General features: G+C 34.5%; 6 protein-coding genes and 1 non-coding gene across 7 annotated transcripts; 2 read left to right on the plus strand and 5 right to left on the minus strand.

The window, feature by feature from the left end:
• Positions 1 to 6: 6 nt before the first annotated feature.
• EXO70A3 (exocyst subunit exo70 family protein A3) lies at positions 7 to 2,714 on the plus strand (the record flags this gene model as incomplete). The annotated part of the gene is made up of 9 exons (NM_124614.2): positions 7 to 329; positions 422 to 652; positions 768 to 906; positions 1,004 to 1,216; positions 1,529 to 1,734; positions 1,812 to 2,009; positions 2,102 to 2,201; positions 2,268 to 2,497; positions 2,594 to 2,714. The coding sequence occupies 9 exons, from the start codon at positions 7 to 9 to the stop codon at positions 2,712 to 2,714; spliced, it is 1,761 nt and encodes a 586-aa protein (NP_200048.2).
• Positions 2,715 to 2,929: 215 nt separating this feature from the next.
• AT5G52355 lies at positions 2,930 to 3,011 on the minus strand. The gene has a single exon. It is a non-coding gene; the product is annotated as a tRNA-Ser (tRNA).
• An 18-nt stretch (positions 3,012 to 3,029) lies between these two features.
• ADF10 (actin depolymerizing factor 10) lies at positions 3,030 to 4,504 on the minus strand. Its single transcript, NM_124615.4, has 3 exons — positions 4,323 to 4,504; positions 3,491 to 3,750; positions 3,030 to 3,403 (listed from the first exon to the last, which is right to left on the minus strand). The coding sequence occupies exons 1-3, from the start codon at positions 4,323 to 4,325 to the stop codon at positions 3,253 to 3,255; spliced, it is 414 nt and encodes a 137-aa protein (NP_568769.1). The 5' UTR covers positions 4,326 to 4,504; the 3' UTR covers positions 3,030 to 3,252.
• An 869-nt stretch (positions 4,505 to 5,373) lies between these two features.
• On the minus strand, positions 5,374 to 6,432 carry AT5G52370 (28S ribosomal S34 protein). Its single transcript, NM_124616.3, has 3 exons — positions 6,036 to 6,432; positions 5,851 to 5,893; positions 5,374 to 5,775 (listed from the first exon to the last, which is right to left on the minus strand). Exons 1-3 carry the CDS (start codon positions 6,297 to 6,299, stop codon positions 5,654 to 5,656), a joined length of 429 nt encoding a protein of 142 aa, NP_568770.1. The 5' UTR covers positions 6,300 to 6,432; the 3' UTR covers positions 5,374 to 5,653.
• A 16-nt stretch (positions 6,433 to 6,448) lies between these two features.
• On the minus strand, positions 6,449 to 8,247 carry AT5G52380 (VASCULAR-RELATED NAC-DOMAIN 6). The gene is made up of 5 exons (NM_124617.3): positions 7,861 to 8,247; positions 7,500 to 7,641; positions 7,144 to 7,235; positions 6,950 to 7,046; positions 6,449 to 6,795 (listed from the first exon to the last, which is right to left on the minus strand). The coding sequence occupies exons 1-5, from the start codon at positions 8,155 to 8,157 to the stop codon at positions 6,617 to 6,619; spliced, it is 807 nt and encodes a 268-aa protein (NP_200051.1). The 5' UTR covers positions 8,158 to 8,247; the 3' UTR covers positions 6,449 to 6,616.
• Positions 8,248 to 8,992: 745 nt separating this feature from the next.
• Positions 8,993 to 10,556, minus strand: AT5G52390 (PAR1 protein). Its single transcript, NM_124618.3, has 3 exons — positions 10,203 to 10,556; positions 9,654 to 9,983; positions 8,993 to 9,567 (listed from the first exon to the last, which is right to left on the minus strand). Exons 1-3 carry the CDS (start codon positions 10,267 to 10,269, stop codon positions 9,377 to 9,379), a joined length of 588 nt encoding a protein of 195 aa, NP_200052.1. The 5' UTR covers positions 10,270 to 10,556; the 3' UTR covers positions 8,993 to 9,376.
• A 7,363-nt stretch (positions 10,557 to 17,919) lies between these two features.
• On the plus strand, positions 17,920 to 20,851 carry CYP715A1 (cytochrome P450, family 715, subfamily A, polypeptide 1). The gene is made up of 4 exons (NM_124619.3): positions 17,920 to 18,348; positions 18,481 to 18,710; positions 18,996 to 19,595; positions 20,180 to 20,851. Exons 1-4 carry the CDS (start codon positions 18,045 to 18,047, stop codon positions 20,603 to 20,605), a joined length of 1,560 nt encoding a protein of 519 aa, NP_200053.2. The 5' UTR covers positions 17,920 to 18,044; the 3' UTR covers positions 20,606 to 20,851.
• The last annotated feature ends 115 nt before the right edge of the window (positions 20,852 to 20,966 follow it).

The following is a 20,966-nucleotide window of genomic DNA, read 5'->3' on the forward strand; positions in this document are numbered from 1 at the left end:
CACAAAATGTCTAATGTATTAGACAAGACTAATCTTCATGAGCTCTCGATTGCTCCAAAAATTTCCACTCATGATGAGAAGCTTTACGAATGTACTAAATGCGGTATCTTCTTCCACAGGGATTCCGTCGAGTCCGCAACAGAGATTAACCCTCACGAAAACCTAGGAGAGGTAAGAGCGGTTGAAGACAAACCCAACAATGAATCTATCAAGGTAGACGAAAGAGGAACATGCAACTTTCATTTCATAGATGAACATCATGGTAAGGTTGATGGTATAAACACAGAATATGATGCGTCCAAGTTCAAACAGATTCTGGAAAATTACAGGTTCGTCTTTGGATATACATAATAGCTTGTCCTTAATTGAAGCAAACAAAGAAGTTTTAACAATTATTTTTGTCTCCTTCATAATTGTTTAGCAAGCTAACAGAACCTAATCAACTTTTCGAGTGTCTCCCAAGCAATCTTCGGCCACCGTCAGACGATGAAGGTAGTGACGGAAAGAGCCATGATCCACAATCAAATGGCTTAGGAAAAACTGATTATACGGTCCCAACAATCATCCCACCAACGGTTTTGCCTGTGCTTCATGATTTAGCCCAACAGATGGTTAAAGCTGGTCATCAGCAAGAACTTTTCAAAACTTACAGGTCCAATTTCTATTTAACTTCTAACATTTAATAGAAACTCATTTTTTCATTGGATATGATAAAGATCATTTTCATAGTGTTTATTAATAATATTTTACTTTTCGTAATATTTAAGGGATATTCGTAGGGCAGTGTTGGCGCAGAGCCTTGAGAAATTAGGTGTAGAGAGACATAGCAAATATGATGTTGAGAGAATGAATCAGGACGTCTTCGAGGCCAAGATTATGAATTGGATCCATTACATTCGAATATCTGTACAAAAACTCACTTCCAAAAACCATAATATAACTATATACCTTTATAGATATAGATTGTAATGATATCCTTGTTGATTTGTTGACGTTGAGACAGGTGAAACTGTTATTTGCTGCGGAGAAGGAAATCTGCCACCAAATACTTGATGGTGTTGAGCCATTTAGAGATCAATCTTTTGCTGAAATCACTACTATTAGTTTTGGTATGCTTCTTAGTTTCGGATATGCTATCGCTATCAGCAGGAGATCGCCGGAAAAAGTGTTTGTTATCTTAGATATGTATGAGATAATGATAGAGCTTCAACCAGAGGTAACATGTACAGTATCATACAATACTGCGAGTTCATACATAGCATATATGGGTAAATGTAAACGCAAAACAATTGAGAACATATTTTGGTGTATCCAACCAAATTTTTATAGTTGAATGATTTCGATCGTTATGAAATTTAGTTCTTTGTACTTTTAACTAGGAAAATTCATGTACCATTTTAAAGTATATTAAAAATGCTTGAATATATTCCAATAACGATGTTTATTCAAATCACTAGGTTAGTAACATTGATTTCTACAAGACTTTATTAGTTATTTATTTTCCTTTGATTGAAACTTGGAAGCATAGTTTGAGTTGATCTTTGGAAGCAAACCTTGTACTGAGATGAAAGAAGATGCACTGAATCTGACAAAGCTATTAGCTCAAACTGTGAAAGAAACTATTGCTGATTTCGAAGTTGCTATTGAAATGGATGCGACTGAAACCGTTGTTATGGATGGATCCGTACATGCGCTAACTAGCTACGTTGCAAGATACGTCAAGTTCTTGTTCGAGTAAGTACTTTTTTCATACACCATTTCTAAGTGATATAGCTTTGCAGAACTTAACGTTGCTTCTGGAACTTGAACAGTTACGAACCGACGTTGAGGCAACTTTTTCAAGAGTTTAATAGTAATGATCCTGATACCAAGCTTAAATCCGTGATGACGGGTATCATGAGGGCTTTAAGGAACAATCTGGATGGTAAATCTAGACAGTTCGAAGATGCAGCATTAACTCAACTATTCTTAATGAATAATGTGTATTACATTGTAAGAAATTTCAGAAGGTTTGGCTCTGCTTCTTCGCCTCGAATATCTCTAAAACAGAACCAAAACCTAACAACATGTTATCTCAGAGAGACTAACTATTTGTTCACAGGGAAGAAGCAAAGAATTTTTTGGGTGATGATTTGGTTCAAACACATAGAAGAATCGTACAACAACACGCAAAACAGTACCAGACAATTTCCTGGAATAAGGTTTGAAAAATTTGCTCTCTAAGATGGTAAAGAGTCTTTTTTCTGATTAACCATTTCTTTATGTAGATTTTACAGTGTATCACGGTTCAGTCGAGTAAGAGCGGTCTGATAAAGAATGAAAGTATAAAAAAAACTTTAGTAAAAGAAAAATTCAAGACTTTCAATTCTCAATTCGAAGAGCTTCACCAGAGACAATGCCAATGGTCCGTTTCGGACGTTGAGCTGCGTGAATCTCTCAGGCTTGCTATTGCAGAGGTTCTTTTACCTGCCTACGGATCGTTTCTCAAACGTTTCGGGTACATATACAATTCAAGAACACTTTTATTTCAAAATTACTGTTGTTTCTTGTCCTTCAAGAAATAAAAATATGTTGTTGTGTCTCACTGTCTCAGGCCGATGATTGAGAGTGGTAAGAACTCACAGAAGTATATAAGGTTCACTCCTGAGGACCTTGAGCGAATGCTTAACGATTTCTTCCAAGGAAAAAACTTGGATGTGAGCCCAAAAAGATAATGTTTGTTTCCGTTACATTCTCTATTTGCTTTTGCAACATTGTTATTTATGATCAGATCTTTTCTCTTTTGTTGTTATTGTGATTTTTTTTATTTGTAAAACTTATGATGGCTGTATAAGACAACGAACGTTGTATACGGTTGATAATGTGGTTTTATTGATTGTGGCATTACCGTGTAATTTTAACTACTGTGTTGGGTCTACAAAAATAAATCCGTCGACAGCAGGGTTCGAACCTGCGCGGGCGAAGCCCAACAGATTTCAAGTCTGTCTCCTTAACCACTCGGACATATCGACAATTTGATGAAATTACACTTTGAAAAAGATATATCTTTATTTTTTCAACGAAAGTGAGCTATTACACGAGAAACTACATGGTTTGCAAAGTATAAAACCCATGTCAATTTAAAATGTAAATAAAATAGAAAAAAACAGTCAAGAACAAGAATGAATGAAACCAAGATCGAAAGTTACATAAGATGAGGAAATTGTTTGAATGACAATGATTATGGATATATAATTAGAAAAGCAAGGAGATCTAGAGAGCTCGACTTTTGATGATGTCGAGACTCATCTCGCTCGGGTCAGTGGCTTGTAACTCCACCTGAATACCATCCAATTCCCTCTTGAACCTGTCCTTTGAGCTCGCATACACCATCTTCATCCTTACTCTAGATGAATCCGGTGACCTAACGTAACATACATATACATATGCACAGTTTATCCATAACCATAATCTAAATATAACATGAAAAAATGTTCAAAGTTGTATTTACCATGCTATGAAGAAGATCTTGCTCTTCTGGATATTCTCAGCAGTGGTGAAGTCGAAGTCATAAACGGCGTAGCGGCATTCATTTGGCGGTAGGTAATTGGTGAAATCGTCGTAGTTCTCTTGGGGGCTTCCCAGCTTTTCTACCACCACTTGTTGTCCATCTATCCTGAATATTATGAACCTATAGTTTCTCTTCGCTTTTAGCTCCAAAAACTTCAGCTTACACTCGTCCTCCACCGCCATCCCCGACGCCGCGTTCGCCTTTTCAGTTCATATATCAGTCAAGATAAAACAAAATGTCACAACACTGATACGTCGTTTAAACGTTATACATTTATGCATTTTGCGTTTATATGTGATTTTTTTTGTTTCATCAAATTATAGAGGACGATACATTTTCATATTTTTGTAACATTTCTCGGACGTATGTCTTTAAGGAATAAAATTGGGTTGCATAAAACATTCATCGTTAACATTTACAATAAAGTTCATGGAAAAGAAATTCCAATCACTCCTCTAGGAAAAAAACTGAAAAAAAAAATACACTAGTTCCACAACAAAATGTATTATTTGCAAGAAAATGAATATATTTCTCTAAATTTCATATTCTATCCATCTCTATCATATTCACATCCATTTATTATTCTTGCATTTGCCATTTGAATCCTTTGTTTTATTTGGACAAAAGAGAAACAGCAGTAATAACATGTCAACGTAAAGAAAGAAAACAAGCCAGCCAAACAATCGAAGCAGAACAAGAAACAAAGCTGAGATTTCTAAACACACAACTTCATTACAAAGAAGAAGAAGAAGAAAGATAATAGAAAACATACCATTGCGTTTGGTTGATGAAGGTAACACCTAAGACAACAAAGAGAAATGGGACTTCTCGTTATTTGGTTTTTTGTCCTCTTTTGTGGGACGAGAGATGAAGAATGAAGAAAAAGAGAAATGAAAAATTTGGGGGAATAAGAGATTCTTAATTTGATTTGAAGAGGCCAATGGAGACGAACTCGGACAACCATTAATACCTCTCCATCTTATAACATCAAACCACACCTTTTTTTACTCTCTATCCTTCAAATTCGCCTAACCATATCCTTTCTTTCCGGACGTTTTTCACACTAATTTTAGCATTTCTTACATCCTTATCAAGGACTATATGTTATAATTTGGTTCTAGGTGGGTTTTATTCGGTTTAGAAGATTATCTGTAACAGAATTGGCCGTGGTTCCATTACATAGCATTGTTCTTAATAAAATAGCATTTTTTTGTTCTTACACAACTCTAAAAGGGAGATTAGAAAACAAAACTTCTGATATATCCTACAAAAATTGATGACCCTTTTCGATCCTCTTGTGATCATCCAACGAAATTGACAATCTTTGGACCTTGTTTCTTTTTCTTCACCTCGACACTCTTCTGAGCTGAAACATCAGAGGTATTGATCTTCTTGCTGCTTAATGGATTCAAACTGGTTCAATAGAGATTTTAAAATTGGTTCTTTGTTAACCACAAAGCTATTGAATAGAACCCATCTCATATACTTGGAGATCTTTGGTTACATGAAGATATATCCATTAAAGCAAGGACTTAGATATATATGATACTGGATTGGTTCATATGTGGATTCCTAATAATACTTTACTAACATTGGTTCAACCAAAAACTGCTTTCATTAAAGGTGAATCAAAACGATGGTTTTGGAGTCTGTGATGCAATTCAGTCCAAGGAAAAAGGGGTACAACTATGCTTTTTTCGTTATGGTTGGAAGAAATGTTAAATTGGTCCAACAAGACTATCTTCCATTGCATATAACATGGAGACTTTCAAATATTGAAAATTTGGAATTTTGGTTTAGGATTCACCAAATTCTGGAAGATAGAAACTAAAACCTGCCACTCGTAATTGAGGTCGTTTATTACATGTTTAAAACCAGAAGACCTCCTACAAATCAAGTTCATACGTAATAGTAGCTAACCCCACAAAATCATAACTCAGGAAATGTAAAGTCTTAACAAGAAGAAGGAACAACAGATCATCATCCGTAGATTTCCTACAAAGCTATCAACGAATTCAAAGAAACTATCAAGTCACAACAACTGTATCTTCTTCTCAATAAAAGAAAGCGCAAACAGATTGATCAACAAGTACCCACAACAGATCAGGCAGCTTGGACATGAGCAGAGGTTGTAGCAGGAGCAGTCTTTGACAGGTTTGGGATATACTTCCAACACCGTTTGTGAACTCCGCTTATCTTCTTTGGAGCTTCTGCAGCTCGCAATCCTGCACATGACAAAAAGCTTCAACTTTGAGATCAAGGAGCATAAAAACTAAACAAATGAGGAAGAAAAAAGTCACCATCTTTGTGAACAATTCCCCAAGCTTTTCCATGTCTACCATCCTGCATTTGATTCCAAAATCAAACAAAACCCCTAATCAGATAAACAAACTCCAAATGATTTCGTTTACAGAAACTTTTTCTCAGCTTAAGAAAAATGTAAACTTTTCAATTTTCAGAGATGAAAGACAAGGAGAAGAAGAACCTTATAGAGATTGATCTTAGTGATTTCATAAGAGATTCCATTCCAATGAGCTTTAGCCATATGGTATCCGATTCCCCAATTAGGTAAGAACTGAGCAACTTCGATTAAGTTCTTCTTCTTTCTTCGTTTCGGTTTACTCGAATCGGAGCTAGGGTTTTCACTCGCCGGCGCCGCAGAGAAATTTCTTAAGAGATTAAGCGAGAGTCTGAAAGCACCAACGGTTTCGGTTCTAGAGATTGCTCTGTTAATAAGTGTCATCGCCATAGTGTCGCTCTCTTCCTCTCTCTCTCTCTCTCAAGTTTCAGCCACTGTTGAAGATCGGCGACTGAGGTTGAGGAGGAGAAGCACAACTTTTGGTTTATTCACAAACAGACTATATGTTATAATTAATTTGGTTCTAGGTGGGTTTTGTTCGGTTTAGAAGATTATCTGAAACAGAATTGGCTGTGTGGTTCCATTACATAGCATTGTTCTGAATAACTAGGATTTTTTTGTTCTTACACAAGACTAAAAGGGAGATTAGAAAACAAAACTTTTGATATATCCTACAAAATTGATGACCCTTTTCGATCCTCTTGTGATCATCCAACGAAATTGACAATCTTTGGACCTTGTTTCTTTTTCTTCACCTCGACACTATTCTGAGCTGAATCATCAGAGGTATTGATCTTCTTGCTGCTTTTGGGCTCTTCAGTGAAATCGTCTTCAAGATCGTCCCCACTAAACTTAGTGAGCTTTCCTCTTGGTGTAGCATCAAATCCTGTCATTTCAGTCAGGGAGATACAATTATGGTCTTTATAAGATAAATGAGATCGCATTCACTGTTCCGAATCACTTGAAAGAGAAACTACTTGACTAGGATCACATAATTAGAAGCTCAAGAATTGGAAGAGTGAGACAAAAGAAAATGTTACTTGAAGTCTTCTTTGGTTGGGCTGACTCTTGGTTGAATTTATCAGGACAGTCTTTGACGAGATGCGCCACACTCCCGCACACTTTACAACACCCGCCCTGCAAAAGAAGGCCCACCAAATCCATTGTTCAACATATCAAAACTCATCTTCTATGAGGAAAAGAAAAGGCTCGAAACAAGATTTGAGCATTGTACCATTGGGTAGATTCCATGCTTGTTTTCGGGACAGTTCTTGCTTATGTGCCCTTGTCCCTTGCATATGAAACAACTTGCAAATTTGGTCCCTCCTACAAAAGAATCAATACAGCAACCAAATCTAATCTTAGTGACTACTCTTAACAAACAAACAAACAAGTGACAGTATAGCCTCAAATACGTTTTCAGAGAATATAATGTTAAACTCTCTAAATAACATGAACTACACTTCAGATCATAAGTCAAATATCTGTGTACAGAGGTAAAAAAAAATACAAATTTCGATGCTAGGTTTCCTGAAATCTTGTAATATGAGAAAAGATAAATATTCCGGATCCAGAGAAGAGAAAAATTACCATCTTCCATAGGGTAAGGACAATGGGAAAGTGAATGACCAGTATCTCCACAATTGTAACAGAGCTTCTTCTCGGAGCTCTCATTGTTCTTTTCAGGGCAGTTTTTAAGACTATGCCCTCTCCTCCTACATTGCAAGCATATCTACAAACAACAAAACCAAAAACATTCATTTTCTAGTAACCAACAAGTCTAGTGATCATCAAAGTACCAACATTTCATGAAAAATTTCATCTTTGAGTTCATAAAGATTAAACCCTCAACTGATTCTAACAAGAGCTGCCAAAACCCTACTAAATCTAAAACTAAATTGAACTAAAACCCTAATCCCAAAACCAATGATTAAAGAAGAAAAGAACAAACCTTGTTTCTCTCCCACTCAGATTTTTCAGGACAAAGCTTAGCAATATGGGTTTTGGAATGACATATAAAACAGCCTTCTCCAGGTTTCATACCAGGAACTCGAAGAGGATGTCTTGTGGAAGAGCCTGTTCTCTGAGGTCTATCAGTGGAAGATCCAGGTTTCTTTTTCTTGAACAAGCTTTTCTTCTTCTTCTTCTTATTAGGGTCCTTTGGTGGCGTTGGTTCTGCTTTTGGAAACAGCTCTGGATTAGCTTCCTTGTATCGCTTCTGCGCAAGTCTTCTCCTTTGGTTCACCATTGTTGACTACTGTAATTAGAGAAAGACACGATTGATTTCGCCGGCGGCGGTGGAGGCAGTGAGACGAGGAAGACACAAGTTTGTTTGGTCGTTGAAGAAGCTCTTGCTAGGGGATGTTGTGATTTAAATGGGCTTCAATCATCTGGCCCACTGTTAATAGACCCAAATATTCATATACCTAATCTTGCTAAGGGATATTGTGTTTTAAATGGGCCTATTTCAAATTTTAGAACAGTCAGAGTCAGAGTCAAAGTTTTGTTGGAGCCGGTCATGCCTAACTTTTTTTTTTTTTTTCGCTCATGCCTATTGCCTAGCTTACTCACATAAGCATAGCAAAACTTATCCCACTGTATAAGAACATTTCCCTAACCATGTTAACAAGTATCAACTAGGGTCTAGGGATGGGCACATTGCCTTCTAATAAGTTCCTAAATATTTAGCGGTATGCATTTAAACTTTTGGCGTTCGTATACCCGTACCCAATCGAAATATATACGTATTCTTTTGGTTACTCGAATGCTAATAAACATATACTCAAAAACCAATTGATTATGAATAAAGAAAACTAATGTACATACTTTTAACGTAAGACATTCTAACACCTGTACTTTCAATTCGAGTATTTGAGATCAATTATTCGTTTGAGTACGAATAACCAAACTTTTGAATTTTGGTTATTTGAAATCATTTTTGGAGTATAGATACCCAAATTTCTACATTTTCTACTTGTTGCCATTCTAGTATCAATTAATGAACGGTACAGGATGTCCTCAATATGAGCCATTGGTGATAGACATTACCATAAAAGGCCTTCAAATTTGGTATGAATCTAGTGGTTGAGTTCATCAACTACTGATTTTTAGCTTTATTTCTTAAAACAAAATGTTGCACTTGTTGTACAAAAGATATTTTTTTCTTTGAATTTAATTTAAACATTAAAAACCAAAAACAGAAACATATTATATATTTTCACCAAAACTCAACATTTTATTCGAATCATATATATTATAAGACGTTACTTGTGTAAAAGTTACACCAGAACGCAGCCTACTTTCACCATCTCTTAATGTGTCGTGGTGTGTTTTTATGAAGTACATATATATAAGGACGCAATAAACGATGTAATACTAAAACCGTCGAACTAAACATAAATCTCTTAATTATTCTCGTCGAAAACTCATGATATCATACGTGTCCTCTCCATTTTCCCTTGCCTTAATTAATACGGTGAAGGTGCCGGCACGTAAGGCATGTTGTCCATTGAAGTAGCCGGCTCAGGTGCTATCTCGCCCAACATGACTGGTCCAACCGGTGCAAGAGTGTCCATTGCAATTCCCGAGCTCCTAATTTCCGACATTGCTCTTCTTGACTTCCCTTCTTGTGATTCACATAGCTTTGGTAAATACACTCCTATAGCAAACCAAACAAATAAATTATACCATAATCTATTAGAGAGAGAAAAGTAATATAACCGTACTGGTCTACCAATATCGTACCTTCACCAGCAGCAAGGTTGAAGTAGAGATCGACTACGTTAGGACATTGGTTTAAGCATTTAACCGAGCAGAGTTTATGTGTGAACTGAGATTCCAACAATGCGTCCGAAGATATACCTAAAGCTTTCCGGTCTAGACCACACGCTTTAATGCACTCGTCCGATTCAATAATGTTTGTGACCTTGTTAGCTTCTATCTCCGATGATCGACATGTGTACACCTCGATCCCGCTCCTCTTCATGCTCTTCTCCAAAACGCAACGTTTTCCAGTGGACGAGACCGCGAAGGCACACGTGTTTTCATCCAGATTCTCGCACTTCACATCGTCCCCTACCAAATTAATTCCAATGCTACTTAGTATTTGTACATGGAATAACAAAAGAATAACATACCTTTGAAAATGTCTTAGTTAAGCTGAACATACAATCGAGAAAGCTAATTGGGATTTGTTAAAAATTTACGATGTAAGTTCAAAATGTTTTATAATAGAACTATATCTAGCTTGTATGTGGATAACTTTGATATATAGAGCGATTTGAATAAACTTACCAAACGTCGTTTGCGAATAGATGGCAAGGAGAATCATAAAAGCTACGAAAACTGTCTTCAAAGCCATGTTGTGATGTGAAGTGAAGACACAAGGAGACAAGTAAAAGAAATGTTAATTGAAAGAAAATTCGAAGGAAAGATGTTCTTTTGGGTGTAGTTATTGGTGTTGTAGCGATAGCCTATTTATAAAGGGGTAATACATCAAAATTAATTTTAAAATATAAGAAAATTATACAATTGTATATTTTTCCTTGATTTAATGAGTAACGACAATATTGTTGACAAATGAAACACTAAGCAGAGTTTACATGGAATGGTCACTGAAAAAGTCGTAGTTATATTAGTTAGGCAAACTCTTTGATTAATCAACAAACCCATATTTTCACCTCAATAGAAAAGTACGCAACATGGAAAATTGGCTTGACATATATAATGCCGTTGTTAATGGCGAAGATTATGCAGTCAAATTTGAGATGTGAAACCTTGACTCACTTTTCCTAAAATCTGGCACAAAACCATCTTCTCATTTGGTCATCATTTTATTGGACTATTGAGTCTTTTTTACTTAATTTTAAATATATAGACAAAGTGAGAATAGTAGTTTGGATGAAAAACAGAGATGTTCTTTCTCCGTAAATGACGGTATAGACTTGAGACGTGGAAATTAACGACAAGTATTGTACTATGTTATTTCGACAGTGAAACTTAATGTAAGGATAGTCACGAGTCGTCCTTATTAATTAGATATTTGTATACGTGCAAATAAATCCAAAATTCTGTTGTTCAGAAATTATACTAAACATTAAATTGACGTGAAATATGGTTCCAAAAACCGAACCCATTCTAAAGCGACGACTTTGTCTTTTTAGAGGTTCTATGATTGGGTTTGAGATTCTTAGAGGTAATTTTGAGAAGGCCGACATACAATTTGATCTCCTAGATGATCATGACTTTATGAGCTGCCTGCAATGACCCTAGTGCCCTGACCCGCTCGCCTCGTTGGGGAAGAACATGTTATGCATTTTTATTCGGGTTATAGGAGCTCCGGTTTCCAGACCTTTAATCAAATACCGAAATACGCATCCCACGATATTCAAATTCAAATAACATGTTTTATCTTATTTTACTTAGTATGATTAAATTCACTTTTACTATGTTTTAAAATAATTACTATTTTCATTGAAAGGTTTGATTACTATGTTGTTACGTGTCCCTATAGAATTAGGAGATTTAATCTGTTTTGTTCTTTTGTGCAGTTGAAACTTCCATGTTTCCTCGACAAAGAAACCTTCCATGTTCCAAACCTCTGTGTCTTCATTATATAAATAGTCATTATATGTTTTAATGTGGTTAGTGGTTTACTAAAGTATCACTCTTATTAATTTGGCGACCTATCATGTCATTTCAACCAATGCTACTTAACTTTTTTATTTTGTTTTATAAAAACTAAACAGTGGAAACGTGGTAACGACATGAATATTGTTACCGATACTGTCTCTAATAAACTCACATAATTCACGCAACAAACGAACCATGGGCCCCCATGTTGGTCTGAGGACGGACTAGCCCATTCATTATGTGTTATGTTATGTGTAACAATAAGCCGTTATTATGCAAGATTAAGAAGACCACATCTGTACAGATAAATCCATCTTATTCTATCTTCCAGAGTTGATTGCTTCTTATTCTCATAATCTATTTGTTGCTGCGGCTTGCGCCATAAGTTCTTTACAATAATAATGAACTCTGTTTGTTTCTATTAATCACAGCATAAGTGTAGTGATGGATCACCATTCTATACTGTGGACCGCTATTTCTCTAGAGGAAATGTTTCTACTTCTTCTCTGTTTTTGTGTCCAAGTGTGAGTAAGATCAAATTAGCAATACATGGGCTTTTGTTACTATATATCAAAGATAGACACATACTTAAGTTACTAAGCAATCACGAACCATAACCTAACGTTACTATAAATATCATCTTTATATAATTTTTATTGTTTTTTTAGTTCACATGGCAGGGCCTGTGACTATCAAGATTGATGGTTATAATGAAGGCATCCCTTCCTTGGTCTCTACTTCCTTGGTCTCTAATCCATATTCATGGACAAATTAAGGTAATACTAAATATAGTAACTTATTACAATGTCTTCTTTTTTTTTTCTCTATGCTAATAAGATGACATTTGCCACAATCAAAGCAAGTCTTTTTGTTTCTCCACTTAACATTTTCTATTATAAATAAAAGGAAAGAGTTTTTAATTACTGGTGTTACCTAATTGTTTCATGGATTTGACTTTAGGGAGGTGGACACACTCTAGACTTTAAACCAATGGGGAGAGCTATATAATGTTCCAGAGGTGGATAAGTGGCCAACTTATGTGACAATGCATATATGGACCGTCTTTGCCTTTCTCCATTTATACGGAAACTTGGTCTTCAACAAAGTCACCTAAATAAATTCCTAAATTTGCCTTTCAAAGTTTGGGACAATTACATTTCACATATTTTTAACAATAAAAAGCAAGCATAATATTGTATACCAAATAGTGTTCATACTTCGATTTTGCGGACTATTTTAGCTAAGTTGGGTGGTTGTTGGAAAATGGAAGTAATTAATTAAATAAGGAAGAGAAGAAGAGATAGAAGGCATCGAGAAAATAAGGAAGAGAAGAAGATACATGAATCCGTTTGTTTTTTCCTTGATGAGGTGTGGTATGATATTACAAAAGATAAGCGATTATGATGGATATATTTTACCAAGTAAATATGCCATCTAACCAAAAAAAATATAAAATAATTTCTTGTCATTTGTAATGCACACCACACCAAGATCAATTGAAAATGTCTAATATAATTAAGAAATTAAAAATAACACAACAAGTATGATGTAACAAAGCTCGGCAGGTGAGTCTTGGAGATCATCAACAAGAAGGTCATGAATATAGTAAAACTTTTCTACCATGCAGTTTCAAAGACGTCAACAATTCATTGCTTCTTCAATCTTTTTTATTTTATATGATTATAGGTTTACAACTTAAAATCAATTGACAATAAGTGGAAATGTCCATATTTTGTATATAGTAGTGTTGAATGATCTCCACTTTCAATGTGGAACATTCTTCCACGCCCATTTAGGATGATGTATAGTTCATTTGGCTCATTCCATCTCAAACTAAATCCCACTTTTTTTGGATAGGTTATACTTGTTTGGGGGAAACTGAAAGTTTTATTAGATAGATGGTCACAATTTCTTAGTCTAGATAGATGGTCACAATTTCTTAGTGTTTGATGAATTCTTCAAATTTTGTAATTCCTATTATGATTTCCATTATAAATTACTTTTTAATCTTGTTTTTACATATAAAGTGACTCATGTTTCAAAGTCAAACCATCAAGAACAGCCTTTCCCAATCTGAAACAGCCAAAAGAATATGAAAGTTTTCAAATGTTTAGTGTTTGACACAGATTGCAAAAAACAGGTTAAAGGTTATGAAAAGTCAGGAGAGTCACCAAACTTACAAACCATATATAATTAACGTTCTACGACAACAAAAGGACGACTTTCGTGAGAGAATATTGGTGACATTTATTCTTATGGTTTTCAACCCCAAAATAATTTACCTAACATAACCCAACCAACAAAAAATAATAATTGAAGAAGATGCACTGTTTTAAAATGGGAGAATCATGTGGCGCATCACGCATGTAACCAGCTTTAAACGGTATAGATTGTTAATATGGTACACTTTCAATTAAACAAAGGTAGAAATCAAATGAAAATCATTTACATATACACCGTGTTACAGTTTTGATAGTCCTTCTAGTAACGTGATGCACGTGGGGCAAACGAAGGAGGAGGCAACGTATATATACGTCATACATTGTTTTAACACAAACCGAAGATACAATTACAAAATGTTTAACTTTGGGGAGACTTGGGGAACATATAACACTTCCTCAGTTTCAAAAAATAAATTGTTTTAACATTTTAATTTTTGATTGTGTTCTTAGTTTTCTTTTTATGAGGAAAGAGTTAGAGCATCTCCATGCGAGTATCTCAATGAGATACCCAACAAAAAGAAGAAAATTAAAAAAAGTAAAAAAAAAAGAGAGTTAAGTTTTGCAAGAGAAACTTTAAGAAACAATTAATATATCAATTATCTAATTTGGACAGCTGCCATAACATTATTCAATTATCAAGTAACAATTAATATATCTTTTCTGATTATTAATTTATTTATTTTTCAAAAAAATTTCTTACTTTTGTCGATGGAGAATATAGTCTTATATCTCCAATTAGAGAATAAACTAAAAGCTGATAAAAAACTCACAAAGATTAGGGTTTGACCCGAACTTGGAACTTATCAAAAGTATATATTTATTTTTGTTTCATAAAAAATAGTGTTTGTATTTATGCAGATTAAAAACTAAATCTTTTTATATCCTACTATTTCAGTCATCTAAGATATAGTAAAATTTTACTTAGTTTTATTAACTTAAGTAAAAATATTGGAATGACGTTTTCAATGAAACGGAAGGAATTTTATATAATTTATTATGTCAATAATTTTGTTTTGATTTCTAGCTTGTAGAGTTTGACTTGCGTTGCATCGTAGTTAATTCTATGAATGCGCCTTTATCCTAGCTTATAGAGTTTGGCTTCCACCCGAGATTCCGAGTTCAAGAGAATTTATTGTGCTTTTATAAATGCGCCGGCCACTCTTGATTCTCAAAGTGGTGAATAAGTACGGATTTACAGAATTGTCCTCTATGATTATATAATCACACGAGATAAATAACTTTCTTGCGACTAAAACCTGGCCGCTCCGTACTATCTTGGCAATATTGGAATTTGGGGGTATATTTAACGCGTGTGATGCAATTTCCAAAACATTATTGTTTTGATTTTGTATGAGTTATTTTCTCAACTGCATATGTTATAAATTTATAATGATCACAATCCACACATAGTCACATACATCTAGTTTTTGGTATTTTATTATAAATAAGTGTTTAAGTCTAAAGTTGTATTTAGTTTGTTTTTTTTGGGTTTAACGAACAAGCTTCTGATAATGTTTTTTTAAAAAATAGTCTCTATTTCTTTTCTTTTTGGATAGATTTACGAAAGTTTTAACAAGAAGGTTTGGTGATTTAGACATTCTTAAACTAATGAGTTAATAGGTAATGTTATTTTTTTTGTTTTGGGACAAAAAAAGGGATACTCATGTTGTGTCCTAATATATTAGCTCAGTCGGACTAATTTATCTACGCGGTGCAACCATTTAAATTTCTACTAGAGAAAATTAAAAACCCAAAAATAGTGAATGTATAGTATCGATGGCTAGTGGACCCATAAACACGTACTCAAGAACACAAACAATCAACTATTTCTTTTTTTTGGTTAAAAAACAAACCATTAATTCTGGTTTCGTTCACATGAGTTTTATGGTTAAATCTAAATATACGACAATTTCTGTCACATGATTGTCGCTGGTTGAAATAGATCGGTAGTCTCTGTTAATTAGAAAATGACAAAGTGTTAGTTTTTTAACAAACAAAAAAGAAGGAAAGTAATGTGTTAGCTAGTGAGAGTTCTGTAAGCCTGTAACATATAGCATATAGAACTTAAACAGTTTATACAAATTTTTATGACTTAGATACAATTTTGAAAGATTATATCTAGTATATATAGTATATATATGACCAAATAATAAAATAACATCCAAAACTTAGATAATATATGGTCCAAAACATAGATAATACATGGCTCAAATAATACAACATAAAAATATAGACATAGTATATTAAACTAAAAAAATAATCTAAAACTAATATTTTGTTTTTACAAAAATATTATTTAATGGATAAATTAGTACTTTTTAAAAGTGTTTTTAAGCTGTTAATTAGATTACAAGGATGTTCTATATGATGATATTGAAAAGGGGCCAAACCTCCCATACGCTAGGAACGTGGTGGGCTACAACGTGGAAGAAAAATTTTTCGTTTGTAGATGGATTTGCATTTTCGTAATCTACAAAAAAATTATATGAAAACTGAAAATATCTTAAATTTCAAAAATATAAATATTTTATTCTCATGAAGACGCATATGTTATGTTTAGAACAGTCGAAGCTCTCAAATGATTGATGATACTAGTGTTTCACCACTTGTTGTGCTATTTGTGTGAGTGTGACCTGCATGGTATTAATACGAATATTAGACTCTAACCGTAGATGAACAAATGGAATTTTCATCTACGAACCAAAACTATAACAGTTGTTTGTTACGACCAAAAAACGGCTGTGTAAAGAGGACCTTTTATTGTATTTGTCAGATCTTGTGTTCTTATTTCGTATTTGTCAGATCTTGTGTTCTTAGTACTACAAGTCATAGCACCTCTACGCGTGTGATTAAAAAAATGTTTCATACGCGAAACTTTGACTATTTTGCTCATTAAGCTCTTTTACTTGAACTTATATTATAATATCTGAACTCCAATAATATTAGTAATATATTTCATTACTAATCCCAATTTATTAGATAACGCACGTGTCCTCTAAAACTCTAAATAAAATATGGAAAAAGACAAATGACGAGGCTGTGTCTTGTTGATAAAGAGATCCAGTACGTGGTCCATGCCAGATATTATTGTGTTATGTGGTTTAAATAATAAATTGTGAATTATTGATGTGTGGTTTGATCTATTTTGGGCTTAAACGATTGAATCCTAAGGGTTTCACATTGAACTGTTAGAGCATTTAAGATTCATTCTCACATTCACAGTTAGGTAGTGATAGTGATCGATTTCACATATTGGGTCCAAAAGTAGAGCATTTCACATGTACAATTTCACTTGATTGTGATTTAACGCGTAATTTTTATATTCGGCTTTATAACTAGAAACCGAAAGATTCTACTTTTTCACTAACCGACCTTGTATATATTATATATCTTAAGTTTTGAACTTTTAGTTATCAACTAAATTAGGTTTTATTTTAAATTCACCACATACTTACACGTCACACATTTTTGTTAAACGGAGAAGTTTGTGTTTACATTATGTAATAAGACTTCCTTAAATTAGTACTCGGAAAATGAATTTTTTATTTTTTATCAAATCTGATTCGAGTTAGTTCAAAAATTAAAAAAAGTAAGATGTGTGATTAAAGCAATACGAAAAATAAATCACAAAATTGAAGAGGGAAAAAAAAGCACTACAAATAGAGGACATAAACGTGTGATTAGAGCTAATTAGTGTTTTAGTTTAAAACGTAGTTACTAGTTATAACCTAAGAACTTTATCCGGTTGAAAGAAGAGTAAATAATTAATTTTTCCAGTTGACAAAAAATAAAATAAAAAAATAAAAAGGTAATGTGTTTAAACCTTTTTGCCAATAAGGATTAAAAGACAGCATCCTTACATTCACATCACTTTCAATATATTCAAAAAAGCAGCCAGAGATACAAACTGTACAAGACACTATAGAGAAATGGAAAAAGACAAGAAGCCTAAATGCCGATAATGTTTGACCAGAAAATGGTAAAGAAACGTTATATGTTAATATGTTATGTACCAACATAAACTCAAATAAAATACAATAATACACTAAAATAATAGAGAGACGAGAATTTCATCGGTCAAAGTCTGACATTCTTCAACACCCGAACCTAGAAAACATCTATAAATACCTCATTTGGTTCATTCCCATATTTCACCTGCAAACATTCTGAATACAACAACCCATATTGCACCTAAATCACTTCCTCATATACAATTCTTCACAACAGTAAAAAAATCCACACATATTTTTTTGTTCTTATATACAAATTTGGAGAGATTGGGATGGAGTTTTTTGAGATGTCTCGAGTTTGGTACATATTCTTCAAAGTTTTCGTCGTAGTTATTTGCCTCATGTTCTTGAAGCTCTTTCTGCGTTGTTGGATATGGCCAGTTCGAGCTCAAAAGAAGCTTAGAGGAAACGGATTTGTTGGTCCAGCTCCTAGTTTTCCATTTGGAAACCTTAATGACATGAAGAAACTGAAAATGGCCTCGGTTGTGGTGGATAATAGCAAATCTTCCACCATCATCAATCATGACATACACTCTATTGCACTTCCACATTTCGCTCGGTGGCAACAAGAATACGGTAACTAATAAATCTATATCCTCTTATTTAAATTCCGGACAATTAGACCATATAAGTTGTTTAGCTAACAACATTTGGATTACCATATCTAAATATTAACGTAGATTATTGGTTACGTGTTATGTGATGCAGGGAAAGTATTTGTGTACTGGCTAGGGATAGAGCCGTTCGTGTACGTGGCCGATCCTGAATTCTTGAGTGTTATGTCGAAAGGGGTATTGGGGAAGAGTTGGGGAAAACCAAATGTTTTTAAGAAAGACAGAGAGCCAATGTTTGGTACCGGTTTGGTTATGGTCGAAGGAGATGATTGGACACGACATCGCCACATCATCACTCCTGCATTTGCCCCTCTTAATCTTAAGGTATAGATATGTACTTACAATAGTTAAACTTTTTTTAAAAAAATCGTTTGCATTGGCAAGAGTCCAAGTTGTAGAAAATTAATAGGGTGACTAATCTAGTTCAACAATTTAGACTATATAGTCCTTTTCCAAAAGCATGAGCCACCATTTTTCATGACATAAATTTCAAGGTCTTATGATGTTGAAAAGACTAGAAAGTACTATATTAGACTCATTCAAAATCAAAGATTCATACGAAATATTCCTCTTTTTCTCATTACTTTTAATTATTCGTCTTAAAAACAGGTTATGACAAATATGATGGTGGAATCAGTCTCCAATATGTTGGACCGATGGGGCATACAAATAAACTCGGGTAATCCCGAATTCGACATGGAGAGCGAGATCATAGGAACAGCCGGTGAGATTATCGCCAAGACAAGCTTCGGTGTCACGGGAGAAAATGGAACTCAAGTCCTCAAAAACCTAAGAGCCGTGCAATTCGCTCTCTTCAACTCAAATCGCTACGTAGGCGTGCCATTCAGCAACATTTTGAGTTACAAGCAAACCGTTAAAGCGAAGGGGCTAGGTCATGAGATAGATGGTCTCCTTTTGTCGTTCATAAACAAACGGAAGATATCTTTGGCTGAAGGAGATGACCAAGGCCACGATCTTCTCGGAATGTTGCTTAAGGCCGATCAGAAAGGGAATTTTACGGCGAAAGAGCTTGTGGACGAATGCAAGACATTCTTCTTCGCTGGCCACGAGACAACGGCTTTAGCACTAACGTGGACGTTTATGCTTCTTGCGATCCATCCCGAGTGGCAAGACACGATCAGGGAAGAGATTAGAGAAGTCATCGGAGATTCCAAGATTGAGTATAACAAACTTGCCGGTCTAAAAAAGGTACATTACCAAACACAGTACACAACAATCCACGTGCTTAATTATACGCATGCATACATTATGTTTGGACGCGTTCACAAAATAGTTTACAATTTGGCTTGGCATGTTCATATTTTCTTAATAAATAAACGAATTGAATGCACGTAAAAAAGATGATATTAGCCTGAACGCCTGATACTACATAAGATTTCATAAAATTAAAATAAACGAAAAATATACCTTAAGTATACTTTAAGCCTAATTAATTAATACTTTAATATACATCTGATCAATGTGGTCAAAGTCAGTGGTCACATAGAAGTCAAAATCTACAAAACGTACAATGATCAAACCATAGAGGCGCGTCAACGACTGCGCTGACCAATGAACACGCCACGTAATCTTAAAAAAACTGAAAAATCTAAGCCACGTGGCAATATCTTCTCATAATGAATATTCTATCTGTTTTTATTCATGACTAAAACGTGTGACACGCATATCATCAATGATACAATGAAATCACATCTTTTAGTTAATTAAATCACTTAACCTCCTGAATGTTAACTTTGATACTAATGAATATAACTTCCGATCATTTTATGCAGATGAGTTGGGTAATGAACGAGGTTCTCCGGCTATATCCACCGGCACCGAACGCACAACGACAAGCCCGAAATGACATTGAAGTGAACGGACGAGTGATTCCAAACGGAACAAACATTTGGATTGATGTGGTGGCGATGCACCACGACGTTGAGTTGTGGGGAGATGACGTTAACGAGTTTAAGCCTGAGAGATTCGACGGTAATTTGCACGGTGGTTGTAAGAATAAAATGGGTTACATGCCGTTTGGATTCGGAGGGAGAATGTGTATCGGTCGGAATTTGACCACCATGGAGTACAAGATTGTCTTGTCGTTGGTTTTGTCCCGGTTCGAAATCTCGGTTTCGCCCGGTTATCGCCATTCTCCGACGTATATGCTTTCTCTTAGACCGGGTTACGGTTTGCCTCTAATTATACGACCACTTTAGATTACATTACCGCACAAATATAAAGTTTTTATTTTCAAGTTTAATTAGGAGGATCAATTCTTTTCTTCTTTTTTTTTTTTGGTCGGCAGATCAAAATTTAACTATTTAAGTCCTCGACTTTTAGTATATTTGTAAACGTGTCTTCTTTTTCCGGATAACGGAATACATCATCTTTTATTTCTTGTAATTTCACTGATTAATGCAATATACGATTTTGAGACTAAGATTCAAGATTGTGTGTGTGTGATAAAATATGTGTTAATATGTAAGATAAAAGATGGATGGGTTACACCTAATAAATAAATTAAGGTGGGTAAATTTTGAAAGTAGTAGATAAATGTAAGGGCCTTTACCGTAATTA

This window comes from Arabidopsis thaliana, chromosome 5 (assembly GCF_000001735.4).
Source record: "Arabidopsis thaliana chromosome 5, partial sequence".
In the NCBI taxonomy this organism is placed as follows: Eukaryota; Viridiplantae; Streptophyta; class Magnoliopsida; order Brassicales; family Brassicaceae; genus Arabidopsis; species Arabidopsis thaliana.